General features: G+C 40.3%; 2 protein-coding genes across 5 annotated transcripts in view; one reads left to right on the top strand and one right to left on the bottom strand.

Annotated features, from left to right (window-relative positions):
* LOC135220800 (uncharacterized) overlaps window positions 1-19,912 on the top strand; it is a 324,318-nt gene that overhangs the window by 195,785 nt on the left and 108,621 nt on the right. The gene's annotated exons all lie outside the window — the stretch shown is intronic.
* LOC135221576 (uncharacterized) overlaps window positions 6,832-19,912 on the bottom strand; it is a 48,962-nt gene continuing 35,881 nt past the window's right edge. The window contains exon 5 of the mRNA XM_064259267.1: window positions 6,832-7,029. Within this exon, the coding sequence (XP_064115337.1) occupies window positions 6,832-7,029 (198 nt within the window). The remainder of the gene's footprint in view (window positions 7,030-19,912) is intronic.

The following is a 19,912-nucleotide window of genomic DNA, read 5'->3' as shown; positions in this document are numbered from 1 at the left end:
ACTAATCTCTCTCTCTCTCACACACACCTTTGAAGACGCTGTCAAATATAAATTACTATCATTCCTCCTACATATTACCTCCCCCATTACATTTGACAACATCTCCTTACACTCACAACATTCACACTAAATTGCCTTTTTCAACACCCAAGGATGCCCAGATGCAGGCCCCCTGGATCTTGTTTGAGGACCATCATACACTCTTTCAGTTACATCGCCATTCACTTCTTCCAAACCACTTTCATTCCAACTCCCATTATCTCCCTCACTACCATCCTCCCAAATTCCATTTACTACTTCACCGATGTCTTCTAACTCTGGTTCCAACATCTCCCCTATTTCGGCCACCAAACCACTCAGTTCATCCATACTTCTGTCAAACTCCCAGCAAAGAACTTATCCATCCTACCAACTTACCTCCTCACCACTCAGTTTCCTTCTCACTGACGTCTTATTTGTCCCTGTCAACTCAAACCCACATACACTACAAGTATCATTCATTCCCTCAAAATTATCTGTAGCACACGCTTTATCAACTGTTTGCACCCTACCACCAACCCCCTACCATGACATTCAAGGATCTGATCAGGTCGCTTATGTCCTGATCTGATGAGATGTCGAGGCCTCTATGTTTAAATACTGATGTAAGCATGGCCCTATATCATTTAACCCTTAAACGCCTAAGGGGTATAATAAAAATCGACTCCCGTATGCCTAGGGGGTCTCGGAGTGAGCACAGAAGAGGAAAAAATATATAAAAAAAAAAAATCACAGCGTGCTTAGTTTTCAAGATTAAGAGTTCATTTTTGGCTCCTTTTTTTGTCATTGCCTGAAGTTTAGTATGCAACCATCAAAAATGAAAAAAATATCATTATCATATATAAATAATGCGATATATGATAGCGCGAAAACAAAATTTCATATATAATTGTATTAAAATCGTGCCGTGAGCAAAACGGTTAAAGCTAATGAGCTAATTTTGTTTTTGTTTTATTGTACACTAAATTGCAATCATTTTGGTATATAACTCATTGTAAAATGATCAAAGCAACACAGAGAAAATATTATCACAAAATGATACATGAATTCATAACGCCCGGATGTAAAAAAATGTTTTTTGCAAAAATTCACCATAAATATAAATATTTTTATAGAGACTTCCAATTTGTTTCAAAATGAAGATAAATGATTGAATATTACTATAATGTAAGAGTTTTAGCTTACAATTGTAGTTTTCGACCATTTCGGACGAGTTCAAGTTGACTGAATGTAGAATCTTTTTTATATGCAAATATTTCAAAAATGAGAAAAGCTACAACCTTCAATTATTTTTTGTTTTGTATTCTACATGAAATAGCGCACATTTTCATATATAAAACTATATGAAACGGCAAATATTCCGAGAATGCAACGTACGCTTTTGGAGATTTGCGGCGGAGAATCCGCACATGGAGGGAAGGAAAGTTTTTCTTTTTAAATTCACCATAAATCTAAATATTGTGCTAGAGACTTCCAATTTGTTTCAAAATGAAGATAAATGACTGAATATTCCTAGACTGTAAGAGTTTTCGCTTACAATTGCGTTTTTCGACCATTTAAGTAGTCAAAGTTGACCAAACGAGGTTTTTCTTCTATTTATCGTGATTTATATGCAAATATTTCAAAAATGAGAAAAGCTACAACCTTCAATTAGTTTTTGTTGTATTTTACATGAAATTGCGCACATTTTCATATATAAAACTTTATGTAACGGCTAATTTAAAATGGTGCAAACATTACGACAATCGCATGTATGATTTTTTTGGAAGTTACCGCGCGGACGTAAGGAAATTTTTTTTTTTTTTTTTTCATAAATTCACCATAAATAGAAATATTGTGCTAGAGACTTCCAATTTGTTGCAAAATGAAGGTAAATGATTGAATATTACTAGAATATACGAGTTTTAGCTTACAATTGCGTTTTTCTACCATTTCGGTAGAGTCAAAGTTGACCGAAGGTTGAGATTTTGGCACTTATCGTTTTTTATATGAATATATTTCAAAATTGATAAAAGCTAAAACCATGGGTTGTTTTTAGTTGTTTTGTGCATGAAATTGCGCACATTTCCATATATAAAACTTTATGTAACGGCTATAATTTAAAATGGTGCAAACATTACGACAATCGCACGTATGATTTTTTCGGAAGAGTTACCGAGCGGACGTAAGGAAAGTTTTTTTCATTAATTCACCATAAATTGAAATATTGTGCTAGACTTCCAATTTGTTGCAAAATGAAGGTAAATGATTAAATATTACAAAAAAATATAAGAGTTTTAGCTTACAATTGCATTTTTCGACCATTTCGGTAGAGTCAAAGTTGACCGAATGTTGAAATTTTGGCACTTATCGTTATTTATATGAAAATATTTCAAAACTGATAAAAGCTACAATCATGAGTATTTTTTGGTTGTATTCTACATGAAAATGCGCACATTTTCATATATAATACTCCATGTAACGGCTAATTTAAAATGGTGCAAAAATTATGTCAAAGTGACTAAATAATTTCTGAATTGTCACTGATACTTTTTAGTGCGATAAGAAAGAAATTCGCGCTTGCGCACCTGCGTAACAATTGAAAACAAAAAACAACTTGATCCGTTAACTCCCAGCATCCCCAAAGGCGCGTGATTTAAAAGTTTTTGGCTGATAAGCCTATAAGTATTTTTCCACAAATTTTTTAAAAAACTTTTTTATGTCAACGTAAATTACGTCCAATCGGCACCCAAAGGACAATTTATCTCAACATAAAATACGTCCAATATGTGTTTAAGGGTTAATAGTCGAAGTGGCCAACTTCTTGGAGTCCTTCAGAAATAACAAAAATTCCGCAATTTTTGTTATAGATGTTTCAGAAGAAGAGATGCTATGTCATTTGCACCATGACCTAAGACACTCCACTTGGACTGGTAAAGCTTGGCAGAAGAGCTTCTTCTGCAGCTAGCAATAGCTTCTAACGCCCTTCACAAAAAACCTTTAGCTCTGACAAGTTTGTTTTATTTTGTTTGTTTGTATGGTGTTTTTACGTTGCAACGGGACCAACGGCTTTACATTACTCCCGAACCAGAGTGAACTTTTACCACCAGAAATACACATCTCTCACTCCTCAATGGAATGGCCGAGAATTGAACCCGCGACCACCAAGGTGGGAAGCAAACACCATACCAACCACGCCACTGAGGCGCCGACAAGGTTCCTGACAGTCTGAATCCTGTCTGCCAGAGCAAACAATCCTTGGTGATATCAGTTGAAATGGGGGTGTCTGAGAAGCGATGGACTTTTGTGGAAGCAGTCTGGGAAAATCCACTAGCAGACTGAGAAGGTTCGGGAACCACTCTTTCCTGGGCCAGAATGGAACTACTAGGGTCATTGTCATTTCTGGTGTGATTGAAGCTTGTTTAATACCTCTCTTATCATCCCAAAGATAGGAAAAGTGTAAATGTCTAGTCCTGTCCAATTTAGCAACATTGCATCTGTTCTCCACACTAGTGGTTCTGGAATCAGTGAACAGAAAATAGGGAGACAATTGTTCCTTGACGTGGCAAACAGGTCTATTGATGGTCTTCCCCAAAGCTTCCAGAGGTCCTGACACACACTCATTCAGAGTCCATTCTGTCAATACAACTTGATTCCCACGACTCAGTTCGTCTGCAGTAATGTTGATTTTTCCCTGGACGAATCTTGGAAAAAGGGTGATCCTCTTCTCTTCGTCCAGGTGAGATCATCTTCGGCGATCTTGTTGAGAGAGAACGAATGGGTCCCTCCCTGCTTCTGTACACATGACAATGCTGTGGTGTTGTCTGAATAGATTGCTGTGTTCCTTCCAGTGACTATAGGGTCGATCGCTTGTAGTCCTAAGAGGATGGCTTTCAATTCTTTCACACTGATGTGTAAGGTCTTTTCTCATTCTGTCCACAGACCTGATACTCTCGTCTCCTAGAAGGGCTCCCCATCCGATGTCTGAGGCATCTGAGAAGAACTGCCGGTCGGGGTTTGACATGACTAGGGAAAGTCCTTGTAATCTTTCCCTCGAATGCCACCAACGAAGATCAACTTTTATCTCTTCCGTCAAAGGGAAGACTAGTGAGTCTGGCTGCGTCTTCCAAGACCAATTTGCTTTCAGGAAGAACTGACACGACCTCATGTATAGGCATCCTAACCTGACAAAACTCTCTACTGAAGCCAGGGTCCTGAGGAGGCTCATCCATTCAAGGGCTGAGCAGGACGGGCAAACAAGAAATTGTTGGACTGTTGACAGGCAGGACTCTATCCTCTTCAGGAAGAGAAAAGCCCGAAAAGCTAGAGTCTAGTATCATCCCTAAATAGAGAATCCTGCGAGTTAGAATCAATTGGGGCTTCTCCGTGTTTATTAGAATACCCAATTGTTGTGACAAAATAAGTGTCTCCTCTAAGTCCTTCACACACTGACGACTGGATCTGGCTCTCAGGAGCCAGTCGTCGAAGTGAAAAGCTGTGTTGATCCCCATCAAATGCAGCCATTTTCCTAGGGGAGTGAGAATCCGAGTAAATACTTGAGGGGCGGTTAACAGTCTGAAGCTGAGGGCTCTGAACTGGAAGAATCTTTTCTTGAAGACGAATCTCAGGAATTTCCTGGAGTTCTGGATGGATGGGGACATGGAAGTATGAATCCTTCATGTCGAGAGACACAATCCAGTCTCCCGGTTGGATGGCTGAAATCACCGATTTCATCTTCTGACGAAGAGGTTCAGAGCACTTACGTCCAACACGGGTTTCCATCCCCCCTGATGCCTTGGGGACTACGAAGAGCCTGTTGAAGAATCCTGGGGAGTTCTTGTCTGATACCTCCTCTATGGCTTCTTTGCTGATGAGTTCTTCTACTTCTTTGGCTAAAGCCAAAGCTCTTGTGGACCCTGTTGAGTATGCTGTCAAACAGACAGATGTATTGGACAGTGGTGGATCCTGCGAAATGGGATCACATATCCCTCTCGAAGCACCTGTATTACCTACTGTTCCGCTCCTCTTCCACTCCACTCCTCCCAGTAGTCGTGGAGTCTCGCCCCAACGGGTGTGTGAAGGATCTTTCATTCATTTCTCTGCTGTTTTAAAGGGAGGTTTCTTGGTAAACTTGGAAGTAGTTTGTAGGTTAGTCCTTGGTCTCTGCTGCCACCTCGACTTGCCTCCTCGAAAGGGGTGCTTTTGTAGAGGGGAAGCTTTAGCTCTCGTCGCTGGAGGTTCCTTAGGCCTTGTCACTGACTGAGAAAGGTCATTAGTAGACTTTTTCTCGAGGTCCGACAGTACCCGTTGAATAGCTTCTTCTGGGAACAGGTGAGACTTACTCAAGGGGGAGAACAACAAAGCCAATTTTTGGTTCGTGGTTACTCCTCGAAATGTGAAGGAGCACCACCATTCTCTTTAATTGAGTACATTTGCCCCACCATAGCAAAGATAGAGCTCGGCCCATTCCCGCGTCTGCACAGGACAAAAACATTGAGCCAGTCCGCAGAAAATTCTTCATCCAGAGACTGGCAATCTTCTATTTTTAAGCATAATGCTGCAATTGCCCAATCCAGAAAACTGAAGACTTTGATCACCAGTGATCCAACTCGGGTGAAGAGAACAACACTTCCGCAGCTAAGAACACTGCTCTTCTGTGTGAGTCCACAATGCCGGAGAAGTCTCCTTGGGAGAAGGCAGATACTCCCAAGGAAGGAACTTCTCCTGTCGCATAAAACCTGTAGGTTTTATTCTGCAGCTTTGACGGAGGGTAGGCGAACAAAGCCTTGCCTGACTCCCTCTTCTTAGCAAGCCACTCTTCTACTTCCTTCAGTGCTTTCTTCGAGGACTGAGAGAGAACTGGTTTTGGTAAACCCGAAGGCGCTGATCTCCTATCCTTCACAAACATCGACAGAGGAGAAGAAGGTGGAGCTGGCTCAAAAAAATCCGGATATGTCTGTAAAAGGAACCTTAACAGACTAGAATAAGCTGGAGAAGCTTTTGATTCCTGGTCTTGAACTTCCTCTTCCAACAGGACGGACGACATTCCGTCTTCTTCTTCAGTCTGGCTCGTTGTCTTCTTCAAAAAGACCATTAATTCTTGAATTTGATGTCTAAACGGGCCCAGAGCAGAATCCTCTAACAAAGGTTTGGTCTTCAAAACATCCTTGGTTGAAGTCGAAGTCGTGGCTGTCGTACGGCTTTTCTTCAAAAACGATTGACTGGGAGTCGAAAAAACGCCAAACGTATGAGGCAAACGAGTCAAAACTCCTATCTACACACAATGAGGTGAGTCAGCATTGCAAGCAAGCGAGTGCTGGACCCAACGTGAGCGTTTAACTTCGTCTGAAGTTAAGCTATCCAAGAGGACTGATGATCTTCCCGGAAAATCTGCTACGGAGCGAAACTGCAGGAAGGTTGTGGACTCCAGTGCTCCTTGGATTTCTTAATATGTGGCAACGTACCTCTTGCACATGGGCATGTCTCTTCAATGGACGCGACACTAATTCACTCCACACTTGTCGCCTCGACACAGGCCACTGCACCTCCAAGTCCGACGACAACTGCATGTCACTGATATCTACGCCTTTCCAGTGGCGTTTCTTAAGCACTCATGAGTCGACTACATCAACGGAGTCAGCGACTGACTGTGGGCAAACTCCCCCCCCCCACAGTCTCCCTTCGACCTCCGGTATGTTTTCTCCCGGGTGCTGGGGAGCGGGACAGTGACCTTCGTCTAGGAGAAATGGGGGGAAGGACAGCCGCTGCCTTTGATACAACACTGACACTTGGCTCAACACTGGCCTTTTCACTTTACTTCTCTACCAAGGCACGAAAAGACATCCCTAAATCCATAACGGATTTTGCCGAGAGCTCAAATTTCTTGTCCATTTTGGACTCTAACATGGAAATGGTTTTGGGATCAGAAACATGGGATACCTGGACCGGAGTAATTGGTACTGAAGTTGGAGGACTATTGATAGGTGAAACTTGGAGTGCTGCAAAACCTAACTGACGATGAACTAGCATCAGACATCTTCGCAATAACTTGCTAATAACAAGCCAGCTAACTAATGAAGCAAAAAAACCAAACAAGAAATAGTACAACACCAAAAAGATACAATCCAAAATGGCGACGAAAGTCGACTGCAACAAAAAAACCACAGGTGTTACTCCGTGGCTGGCAGAAAACGAATTGACAATAGTTAGCTCAGCAGTACCGGGTATTCCCGAAAGTGGGTGGGACCTGTGTCACCTACACGAACGATGGCAGCCCTGATGCCGCCGCCAGGAAATTGGAATTTTCGACTGCCAGGTAAGAAAGCTTACAGCTAATGTAATTGTTTGTTAAGTCACTTATGTGAAATACTAAAATAATTAAATATCAATTAAAACAAAAATACACCCTAAACCATCATACCAAAACACCCTGAGACATTTTAGATTAGGTACTCTTTTACAACTTACTCTTAAGTATATAATGCCCACTAAAATGCTTACAACAATGATTTACTCATTTTAAAATATTAATATTAGTGTAAAAAGCAAAATATCTATAAAACGTTTAATACAAATTAAATAAATCTTTTATACAAATCTAATACAAATTAAATAAAGCCGTTTTCTCTCATAGCATTGAAGTATTAAGCCTTTTCAAATGTTTTAGTATTTTTTTATAGCAGCACCATTTATTCAATATTATTTAATATTATTTTGTGACTAAATGCTGATTTTTATGATAAAAATGATTTACAGCATACTTATAATGTAGTTACGCATCTATTAAGTTCATTCCAGGTAGGGACCCGGAGTGAGCATAACAGGTGTATAATTTTCTCTCTCTATAAGGGGAATGTAAGATGTATTTGAAATGAAGTTAGTGTAAAGTTTTTTATGATAAAGCATGTTGTACAATATTTAAAACATTTGCTAACTATTTTAATTTTATTTTCCAGTCTGCTTTTACTGGAAAATACATAAAATGAAAATAATGAGTGACTATATTCTAAATATTGTACAATACTATAAACTATCATCAAAAATCTTTACAGCAATATAATTTCAAATACATGAGAGTGTCCAGGTATCTCTACAAGGTGTTGAAGACATCTGGGACTTTCTCTGATCTAAGGGGAAGGGTCAGCTTGACCCTTGGCTACAGTGCCACACAAAGATGTAGACCTTAGCCACTGACTTGGTGAACAAGCTGAGGCCTGTCCATTGAGGCTCCCCCTCCCTCTAGCAAAGAGATCAGGAGGTTCCTAGGACCCATCTGTCGCCAAGCATCAAAGCCAAGTCAGTACTACTAATAGACCTAGAGGTTTTTAAGCAACACTGTGTCTTGCCCCCAACAAGTTGCTGTCTCGTAGAGGAGGTAAATTATATCACTACCTCCTGGAGTAACATTCTTGGGGGCTGCATTTTCCTTGGGAGTACAGAGGTCCAAGGAAAAAACGACCTTAGCCAATGATAGGCTAAGGTCGTTTTTTCCTAAAGGCCTATGATAGGCCTAAAGATTGATCTACAAGACTAACTGGAATGCTGTTCTGGCAGTCAATTCCAATGCTGTTGCTTCAGCTTATGATAGGGAGACTCCCTCAGCACAGAGATGATCTTAGAGACAGCTTGGGACACAGACAGTCAGGACCAGATTAAACTAAAGACAGCAATGATCTCTCTACTCTAAGAGAACAAGTTATTTCCTCTGGTGGGCTAGAGGCGGAAGAAATGCTTGCAGGAATGGCTTGCATAGAGAGCATTCTCTTGTCTGAGGAGCCACAGATCAAAGAGTGATGTATCTTCTTTAGGACCATTAAAAAAGATGTATCATTCTAATCATCTCAACAAAAAAACTCTTCAACTCCATAAGGGAGAAACACGCACCAGAGCTCCCTGGCGATCTCTTAACCCTTAATGGACAGGGTAATAAATCAATATGCAGCAACCCAGGCTGGGTAAACTTTGAGGTACGCCAATTTAAGAAAAAAACACCTACATGGAAAGAGGAATATATGCAAATGCACAGGGTGTGAAAAGAAAATTTTACAAAATTTTCCCTCCCTTCCACGAGAAGTTGAAAATGACTATTTACAACCCTTTTAGAGCCTCCTTTACAAGACAACCATAAATTTTATGAAGTTATACATGATTTTTCTAACATGTAAATTTATTTTGTAAAAATGATATTGTTATGATACAATAAAGTTTGTTCATACTTACCTGGCAGATATATATATAGCTGTATTTTCTGAAGTCCGACAGAATTTAAAAAACTTCCGACACACGCAGTGGTCGGCCAGGTGGTTAGTACCCATTCCCACCGCTGGGAGGCGGGTATCAGGAACCATTCCCATTTTCTATTCATAATTTTTATTTCCACTGTCCCCTGAGGGGAGGTGGGTGGGTACTTGATTATATATATCTGCCAGGTAAGTATGAACAAACTTTATTGTATCATAACAATATCATTTTGTTCATGAAACTTACCTGTCAGATATATACTATATGGCTGAATCCCACCGTTGGAGGTGGGAAGGGACAGAATAGAAGGATTTTGGGAAACAAATGCATGCAGATGATTTACATCTTGGTTCCACCTGTTAGCATAGCCGACTTCGTGATTACTGTCACCCAACGTCTGCTTCTGCTTTACTAGAGTGCCAGCGAGGTAGAGACCTAAAAAGCTGGTGCACTTCAGATGATCTGTCAACGGGGCGTGACCACAATGTGACTAGACCATATTGACCATACCATGAGGGCTAGAAGTTAAAATACAGTGGGCATCGCTTATTCACGGATCAGTATTCACGGATCCAGTTAATCACGGGTTTTTTCTTGGACCGTTTCTCATGTTACATCACTGGTATGAATCGCTGCATCACGGGTTTTTGTTGTGTTGCGTATGCGATGTTTTTCGGTAGGCTAACCCTCGGCCGTGGTCCGATAACTACCAACATTCATTTAAAGACTCATATAATGATATTAACTGACAATAAAGGTAATAAAACCATTCTCACCTAATATATTATTGTCCTATCTTCGAATGAATAGCCTATTCAAGGTTTATGTACGACGTTCATTGGTAGGCTAAGCGTAGCTGCAGTGCGATAACCACCAACGTACACAAACATTCACATTATGATATTAACTGGACAATAAAGGTAATAAAACCATTCTTACCATATATATTATAGTCATATCTTCATAATAAATAGCCTATTCAAGGAATAATTCCACATCGATTGTTGCACTCAACTTATCGTCGGAGTGGCCAGGCACAAAATGTAAGCATATACCTTTACGTACGAAAATGGTTTATGTATACGGTTGCGTTCAAAGCGACATTTTTTGTTTGATAAACTTTTAGAAATTTTAATAGTAGTGGTTAGTGTAATTAAAACAATAGTAATAACATTAAGGCTAAAATTAATTCGAACTTCATTATTATTTTGGCAGTATTCGTATATAACTTCTCTGAACAATGAAGTCATACAAACGCTATTTGTCATAGATTATCGTAAGTATTGCTGTTTGTTTATTGGCGACGAAGCGTAAACGAAATACATAAAAGCATTTTTTACCTTATATATATCGTCATATCTTCATAATAAAAAGGCTATTCGTGGAGTAATTCCATATCAGTGAAATCAAATTTTATCTATGCGAGGCCAGCCAGCTGACAAAATGTACGTACGTATATGAAAATCAAATTATGGTAGCGTTCACAGCAAGATTATCTTTCGAAATTTTTATAGTACTATTCATGCTACGTAGTAATAATGTTTGGAATATACGTAACATTAATTTTCAATACAAAATATCATCGTTATTTTGGTAGTGAATAATAGTTTAGAATTATCATACATACACTGCATTGTTATGGGTTTGTGTCAGTGATAAAACAACCAAAATAACGTTCTCCTTTAAGTCGTCATATCTTCATAATAAAAAGGCTATTCGTGGAGTAATTCCATATCAGTGAAATCAATTTTATCTATGCGAGGCCAGCCAGCTGACAAAATGTAAGTACGTATATGAAAATAAAATTATGGTAGCGTTCACAGCAAGATTATCTTTCGAAATATTTATAGTACTATTCATGCAACGTAGTAATAATGTTTGGAATATATGTAACATTAATTTTCAATACAAAATATCATCGTTATTTTGGTAGTGAATAATAGTTTAGAATTATCATACATACACTGCATTGTTATGGGTTTGAGGCAGTGATAAAACAACCAAAATAACGTTCTCCTTTAAGTCAACGCGTTTAGGAAAAACATGACATAGAATCGACTTTGCGACTTCGTTCACTTTGATATTTTTAACGATACAATAACTATCATTTGTACTACTAAAACCATCTTCACATAAGTAATTTTTCGTAAGATATGTGTTGTTGCAAAAGCTAGCTTATACATAAAAGGCTTTTATTATTTAAGTCATCTTAGATGTACAGGTATGTCCCAAACTCATTGTGGGGAAATTTACTACTGTTTCCTCGGATATTGAAATACTTTAGCATTATTCAAACACTTTAATAATATAATGCATAAATACTAGGCTAATACATATTTACATCGTATACAAATACTACATACAGTTATATACACTACTTTTATATACAAAGTTAACAGTTATATACACATACTTTTATATACAAAGTTAATCATATGAGTAGTGATCAGACGACAGCTGTGCACTGGATTACGTACGTACTACTGGAAGATAAAACAAACAAAAATTTTGTTGTTGTTAGTCGCCGGGATAGATTAACATTTTTCCAGAGATTAAAGAGCTGAATTTTGTTTTGAAGGTAATGTCAACCAGCGTTAGTATCATAGGTATCATCTTCTAAGGAAATTTTTTTTTCTCTTTCTTTTTGCGGAAGAATCTTCAAGCCATTTTGCATTCAAAGTAATGAGAAGGAATCATTCTATTCTTCATGAAATCAGTAAAAATACTTCACTAAAATAAAAAAACTAAAAACTACAGTACTGTATGCAAAACACATACATCATCGTTAGCTTCGTGTGTGTAAACGTTCATTCTAAAAAATTTACAGAGTAGTATACTAACACCTGATTGGTTGGTTGGTAGTCATGGAGATCTGTTATCCAATGACTGCCCTCTGCTTCTGTTCTATTTATAGACATATGGCATGGATGGCACTAGGTTTGAACGTTACCATGTTCGTGATTTTCTGACTGCCGACGGCAAAAATTACTCAATAATTTTCTTTATATAATTATTCCTTCGTGAAAACAATAATATAATAACGCGGTTGACATACCTTCAAAACAAAATTCAGCTCTTTAATCTCTGGAAAAAATGTTAATCTATCCCGGCGACTAACAACAACAAAATTTTTGTTTTTTTTGTGTATCTTCCAAGTAGTACGTGCGTAGTCCAGTGCACAGCTGTCGTCTGATCACTACTCATATGATTAACTTTGTATATAAAAGTATGTTTATATAACTGTTAACTTTGTATATAAAAGTATGTGTATATAACTGTATGTAGTATTTGTATAAGATGTAAATATGTATAGCCTAGTATTTATGCAATATATTATTAAAGTGTTTGAATGATGCTAAAGTATTTCAATATCCGAGGAAACAGTAGTAAATTTCCCCACAATGAGTTTGGGTGCATATGTATATCTAAGATGACTTAATTATAAAAGCCTTTTATGTATACAAGCTAGCTTTTGCAACAACACATATCTTACGAAAAATTACTTATGTGAAGTGTTGAAGATGATTTTAGTAGTACAAATGATAGTTATTGTATCGTTAAAAATATCAAAGTGAACGAAGTCGCCAAAGTCGATTCTATGTCATGTTTTTAACTTTAACGTATAGTGGTATGAAAAACACCAGTGTGTCGTAGCGATGCGTCATCAATATAGTGGTATGAAAATACCACATGGTGTTGTAGCGATACGTAATCACAAAGTACAAATCCTTTTCCCTGACCATCCTCAGAATTTTACGACTCTTCAACTTCAAGATCGATTATGGTGAAAGTAATTAATTATATAGTCATACTTATTGTTAAAATTCACAAGTTGAACTGCAAAACATTATTATATTTTGATTGTTATGTACATATATTTTTTGTGTTTTACGGAATGTTTGTTTTGAAAATATACCTATTAGTGAACATATGGTATTAATTGTCCCACTATTTTATTATAGGTGATCTTTAATTATCTCACATTCATTTAACAGTATTATATTAATATTTATTTAAATAAACTGTAATTAATAAATAACAATAATGAAAAACATAAAGGGAAAAAATGTTTTTGCTGCAGTAGTGGTGTTTGTTTGATCATGCATCTGACCTCACATTTCCGAAATCTGAAAAATTCCAAAAACCGAAACATCGGAATGTGTGTGTACTGCACATTTTTTTAAACACGCACACAATGTCTACACATTTACTGATACCCGTTGGTGAAAGACTCAAATTACAGTACGTACGTATTTATTTCTGAGAGAAAGGGAGAGAGAGGTGAGAGAGAGAGAGAGAGAGAGCGAGAGATAGAGAGAGAGAGAGAGAGAGAGAGAGAGAGAGATAGAGAGAGAGAGAGAGAGATAGAGAGAGGAGATGATTAAGGACTCCAAGGCGTGTTATTTTTACAATTATTTATTATCTTGGGATTTTTTTTTAATCTTGAGATTTTCTATAAAATTCTCGAGATTAATAAGAAAATTAATGTAACTTGACTAGCATCAGCACACATCTGAATGACTCGGCCATTAGCAGGCTAAACCACCAACCTTATGAACTTGCATGATACATGAGATACATGACAAAACACAAAACCACTGTTTATTGGTGAAAATTTGGGGGTCGCACGATATGGGAGATTGCACGTTATTCGAGTATATACGGTATGTGATTTTTTTAGCCTTTTATGGAACAAAATCTAGCAAGAAATTGCCATTCCCAGTTGGCAACACTGGCCTACTCACGTTTGTCCAACGTTTGTCCAAGGTTGGTTTGTTGTTGTTATGAAATGTGGTGTGCTGCGCGTTCTTTAAATTGTACCCATATAAACAAGTTAATTATGTGGCATCCAAAAGCCCTGATTCTTTTACTCTTATGGGAAAACCAAGACGCCTAAAGGTCAGATGAAGGTTTTTAATTTACGTGGAATATACTATTAACGTGTTGTGACGAAGGGAAGAGATGTTTCGCTGCATACTGTTGGTAGCATTATCGTTATTATATTACTGGATTGCACTGCAAAATCGTCGCCATCTTTTATCAACATAGATTGTTGGTGAGTACCCATATGATTTACATAATTTTGATAGTTCTCTTACCACTCATCCTCTCTTTCCTTGTAAAAAAAAAGAGGCCCACCATGCGTATGTAGGCTTCTAGCTGTAATCCCTAGGCTAGTAGGCTACATATGTACAGTAGTACATATACTACATTTATTTTTTAAGGCTAATTTTGTACAATAACTTTAAAACTGTCTTGAATTTAGTTTTAGGTGATAGTTGAAAACATATTTGGTGTTTGAACTAAAGTAGGCAGTTATAAACATTGGAATATTGGTCTTGGGTGGGTTAACTATTAAAGTAGCAGTTTTAAGCAATTTTTGAGGGGGGTATCAGGATAACACGGGTATTTACTTATCACGGGGGGTTCTGGGCCCTATCCCCCGTGGATAACGAGGCCCCACTGTAAATATATATATATATATATAAATTATATATCACCACCTGACCAACGTAGCAAAGTTTAAGGTGTGTTTAACTAAGCTTAAGAGTTAAGAAGTCGCCGTTGTCGGCGACTCAACAACTAAATTAAGAGCTCTTCCTAACCATTTTCTACAGGATAGGATGAGTGGTACTTCTTGCCCCCAAGATTGTGTCTGCAGACACGTATGGCCCTAGCGAGCAGCAGATCTCATATGCCATCTTCACATCTCGCAGGGAGTGTGAAGTGAACACAGAGTTGCTTCGCTAAAACATGGTACTCAGGATGTTGCTGAGTGCCATGCTCTGTTGAAATGCTACCGAGGCCGCGCCCTCACCTCGTGAGCATTCAGATAAAAAGATTTTCAAATCTTTTGTGCAAACACAATGAAGGAGCATTTTTTGAAAGAACTCCTTAACACTAAAGCCAGGGTGTTCTTCGATATGGGCAAGTCTGGTCTTTTTCGGAACACTGCAGATTGCCCGAATGACTTCGACTTTCTTGAGTTTTATGTAGATAAAACTTGAGAGACCTGACAGGGCACAGGACTCTCTGGCTCCTGCCCACTAACTTGTGCCATCCTTGCTTCCAAGCTCCTGGCCCAAGGACAAAACGGGTTTCCATTCTTAGGCCACAACGAAGGCTTAGAGAGCACACCGCCTTGTGTTCTCTAAAGCCAAAACTTGTGACGATGGCTTAAAATCTCTCAACCCTAACCCTTTCTTTATCGTATCCTAGGGTGGTTAACAGGTAGGAGAGGTTCGAATGCTTTGACATCAAGCACTTCAGACTACGTCTAAGTTCCATATTGAAAGCTTCGATCTGGACATGCACAGTCAGTCCATCTGTACTAAAGTCAGGTGACCGACCAGTTGACCAGTCAGACGAATCAAGGACAGCAAGGCTGTACCCTGAAGACCATAAGGCACTATTCTTCGCTGAAGGATGAGTGTCTGGACTTCCTGGGCGATTCAATCTAAGCAAACCTTGGGGGGTGTATCAACGCAACCCAACGTCGTCAGCGAATCAACTCCTGACTCGAGCTTCTGGTGCCAGGAGAAAGGAGCAAGGAGCAAAAAGGCGATTCAGTCCCGAAGGAAGAATGCCTGACAGTCCAACCTGGTCTCATGTTACACGATCATCGGGGGTGTATGAAACGCAACCGACTTCGTCAACAAGAAACTCAGGGCTACTATATGTCGCCTGATCTCGCACGAGTGTCTGACTCCGAGAAACAGGTGAGACAAAAAGTAGATGGTGAGCGAGTTTCTTGAGATTCCACAGAACTCAAAGATCGTGAAGGGCTTTAGTGTTTGACAGAACGCAAATCTCTGAGCCCAAAAGCCCGTCAACAAACATATTTGCGTATTCTTTAATAGTTGTGACTGCCAGCTTATCCCATTCTTCAGATGGAAATGGAAGACGGTAATCTTATTCCTGTCAACATCTCGATAGTCTGAACGTTGTCAGACTCAGAGCGGAGAGGTTATAGGTACCTTTCGAGTTAGAGTAGACCGACTCTCTCGGAAAAGGTCCTTGGAAAGTGAACTAGGAAGGATGTGGCCTCTGTGAACCTCCAGGATCCTGAAGGCCAACATGGGGCGATCAGCGTCATTGTCGCTCCCCTGTGACGTCATAATCCTCATTACATTTCCTAAGGCGATTGAAAAAGGGGAAAAGAGACTAAACATCCATCCCCGTTTAATATCATAGGATGGCGTTTAATGGTACCGATCCCGGATCGAGAAAAAGGGAGCAGAGAAGAAGAAGCCTCTTCGTCCTCAACATATCGAAGAGAAGAATGAAAGGGCGTCCCTAAAGTCTCCACAACTCTCAACATACTTCTGAAGAAAGATTCCACTCGGAAGTCAAAAGTTGCTGCCGTCGATCGAGACGATTCGTACGGACTTTTGCAATCCTGTAACGAACCTCTAGAGGATCGTTACATTCTACGCCTGTTGTAAACTCGAGCAGGGACCGAGAGAAGATACTTCTTAAGATATGAGAGAGCTGTGGAATATCAGAGTTGATGTGGACCACTGGTTCCAAAAACTCGTTTCGAGGACTGGAGGGACGACCGAATTGCATTTACTTCTTTCAGATTAAGATCCAGGACATCTGAAACACTATCCAGATGTCCGGCACCTTCTTTCTATCATGACGCACTGAGAGATGTTCAGAATAATTCCTAGATCTAGAATAATATTTCAGTTTCCCGATAGGAAAAAACTGTGGTCTGAATTGCAGTCTATTCGAGGAAAACAAAACTTCTTCAGGAAGGAAATGGTCCCCAGCAAGCTCATCCATTCCCTCCCCGAGTACGCTTACTTCCCTATAAGGCTGCGCTTTGCTTAAGCAGGAGAGCATATAAAAGTGCAATGTTGCGGTAGACTCGTAGTTCTATACCGTGCGGTAACGAGCACCGAAAGGATTGAGATAACTCTGTTGAACATAGTTAAATGGCAAAACTGAATGCAACGTTTATTCATTCACGTAAGAAATCCCCTCAATCTTAGGCTAAAGTCCGTGATTGTAGGACAGAGATACAGTTAGTCAGTCAATCCCGCAGGAGAGACGTAACCGCCAGCACAGAGATACGGTTAGTCAGTCAATCCCGCAGGAGAGAGAGACGTAACCTACCGCGCATGACAGCGCACGATCTGTTACTGGCTCGGTTGGAACTTGGACAGTCAGACACAGCAGCAGCCAGCAGCTTACGAACGTCGTCTCTTAACTTTATGTCTGGGTTGCCATCTACCCTATTCTACGAAGAAATAGGTCCGTTATTTTTTGAGCAAAAAGAGACTCTCAAGCTGGTATATTTAAGCGAAACAGAAAACGCTAAATATATAGATGCGTTTGTGTCGTCAGAACACTACCATACAACGGTAAAAGATAAATCGGAAACTCCTGGAAGGCTGCAGGGAGTAACGATTAAATGTCCTTAAAATAATGGACAATAGACCTCTCGTTGCCATCCGAAGAGATAACTACAGCAAGCGTGTATGACTTGAACCAACCAGTAGAAAAATAACGCAAGGCAAAATATTTTATTATATCACAATAAAGTTTGTTCATACTTACCTGGCAGACATATATATAGCTGAATTCGGAAATACAGCTACATATATCTGACAGGCAAGTTTCATGAACAAAACTTAGAGAATCGAAGCAGACAGCTCAAGCTTCTTATGTTATTGGACATAAGCGTTCATTGACGTAGTCTACAAGTCTATTTCTTGTACGAGTCTGCGAATGACGAATGAGAGCTCTTCCGAATCTTGTCAATAAGAGCTTATTCGCTTACGCAATATCAAGTTAAAGATGTTTGTCAAAGAGAACTAACCCATTTACGGGACAAAGAGATATTTTGTCAATGAGGGGATACCCACTTACTTGACAAAACGATAGTATATTGTCAATGGGGGAAAGTCACTGAATTGACAAAACATAATCCAGGAAGTCGAGCATTTTATTTTTCCGATTCCCGTCTCAAACGAGAAAGGGGCAAGAATCCTGTTAAGAGACAGGGCTTACGGCAGGTAGAACGACGATGTTCAATTCGGCAGCGTAGTCCCACTAGAAACTAACAAAATCTATCATCTGAAAAACCCTTTCAGATGGGCTAAAAAGCTTGCAAAATTATCCTGGGAAGAGGAAGAAACTCTCCAACCAGCTTCCTCTCCCGTATCACAAAACTAAAGCCTGCTAAAGCTTAAAATTTATTGGCATATGGCAAAGGTGGCAAAGGAAGTCCTGTCTCGCGCTTTCCTGAAAAGCGTCCTTTTGATGAATGCCTTTGCAAGAATCCTACTGAACGTCGCCGAGACGTCGAGCCTTTACATAACCCGTAACTGCCTTATCGCAAAGCTTGACTGCGGTAGAGAAAACGAGATCTTCCCTTGAGCTTTCCTTAACTCCATCCACCTTTGCGAAAAGCAATATAATATTGACAGAGACCTCTTGAATTCACGAAACCCGAGGTCTTGCTGGGTTTCGAAGACGAAGTTGTCTGATAACTTTAAGCTTCCTCCGAAGCACTGCTTACTTCACATTCTTGAGGCTCAAATCTTAAACAAGAGCTTGAAGTCTGAAGAGTTCAACAGAAACGTTCAGCCAGGAGACAAACCTGGTGTGCGCTGGCGCGCGCTCGGCGTCCATTTGCGAGGACGCTCGGCGTCCATTTGCGAGGACGCTCGGCGTCCTGGCGCGCGCTCGCGTCCACTGGCGAGGACTCTCGGCGTCCACCTGCCGCGCGTGCCTGGCGTCCCATCCTAGCGTCCGTTCAAGCCGAGCGTCAAAAGAAGCGTGCAGAAAATCGTCACGCTCCTGACCGGCGTCAAAACAAGCGAGAGAAACTGCCTTCTTTTTCATATTTCTCGATGGAAAGACGTACACGTGATCAGGCGACGTTCGCCTTCATACTTCTCACTGAAACGCATAACGAGAGAGTGAGGGGACGTGAAGCGTCCTCTTCTATAAAGCTTCTATTTAGAGGGCGCGAGTCCCTTCGAGATTCGTGCACCGTGCACGATCTTCCGCAGCCTGGGAAACGTCAACAGGTCCTACCGAAGGGACGCCAGATCGATGTGGGTTCCCCGTAACCCTCCCTTCGGCTTTCGACATGCCCTCGTCCCTAGTCCTGGGAGTCCGACAGAGGTCCAGGCCTAGAGGCGTTATGGGGCGGATCTGACGTTCCCTCCTGACGAGAGAGAGGACGTGAAGCGTCCTCTTCTCTAAAGCTTTTCTTAGAGGGCGCGAGTCCTTCCGAGAGCTCCAACCTTGCGCGGAGGAGGACGCCTCGGAGGACGAGAAGCAATCCTTCAGGATTCGTGCACGTGCACGAACTTTGGCAGTCTGGGGATATTCATCAGAAGAAAACTGCCAGAAGGCACGCCAGTTATCGTGGGGGTTCCTCGTAACCCTCCTTCGGCTTTCGACATGCCCTCTCCCTGTGGTCCTGGGAGTCCGACAGAGGTCTAGACCTAGAGGCGTTATAAGGCCCGATCTGACGCACCCTCCACTACACAAGGGGCACTGTCACTGCACTTAGCCACTTCACTATTGCTCTCTAAAGCAAGCACTTTCGATTCTAAGTTACGAAACGAAAGAGTATAAGAGAAAGGGCAATAACCTCTACAGACACTGTTTTAGGGCCCGAAGGCAACATTAC

Source organism: Macrobrachium nipponense, chromosome 2 (assembly GCF_015104395.2).
Source record: "Macrobrachium nipponense isolate FS-2020 chromosome 2, ASM1510439v2, whole genome shotgun sequence".
Taxonomy (NCBI): Eukaryota; Metazoa; Arthropoda; class Malacostraca; order Decapoda; family Palaemonidae; genus Macrobrachium; species Macrobrachium nipponense.
This window is presented reverse-complemented; position numbering and strand designations above follow the sequence as displayed.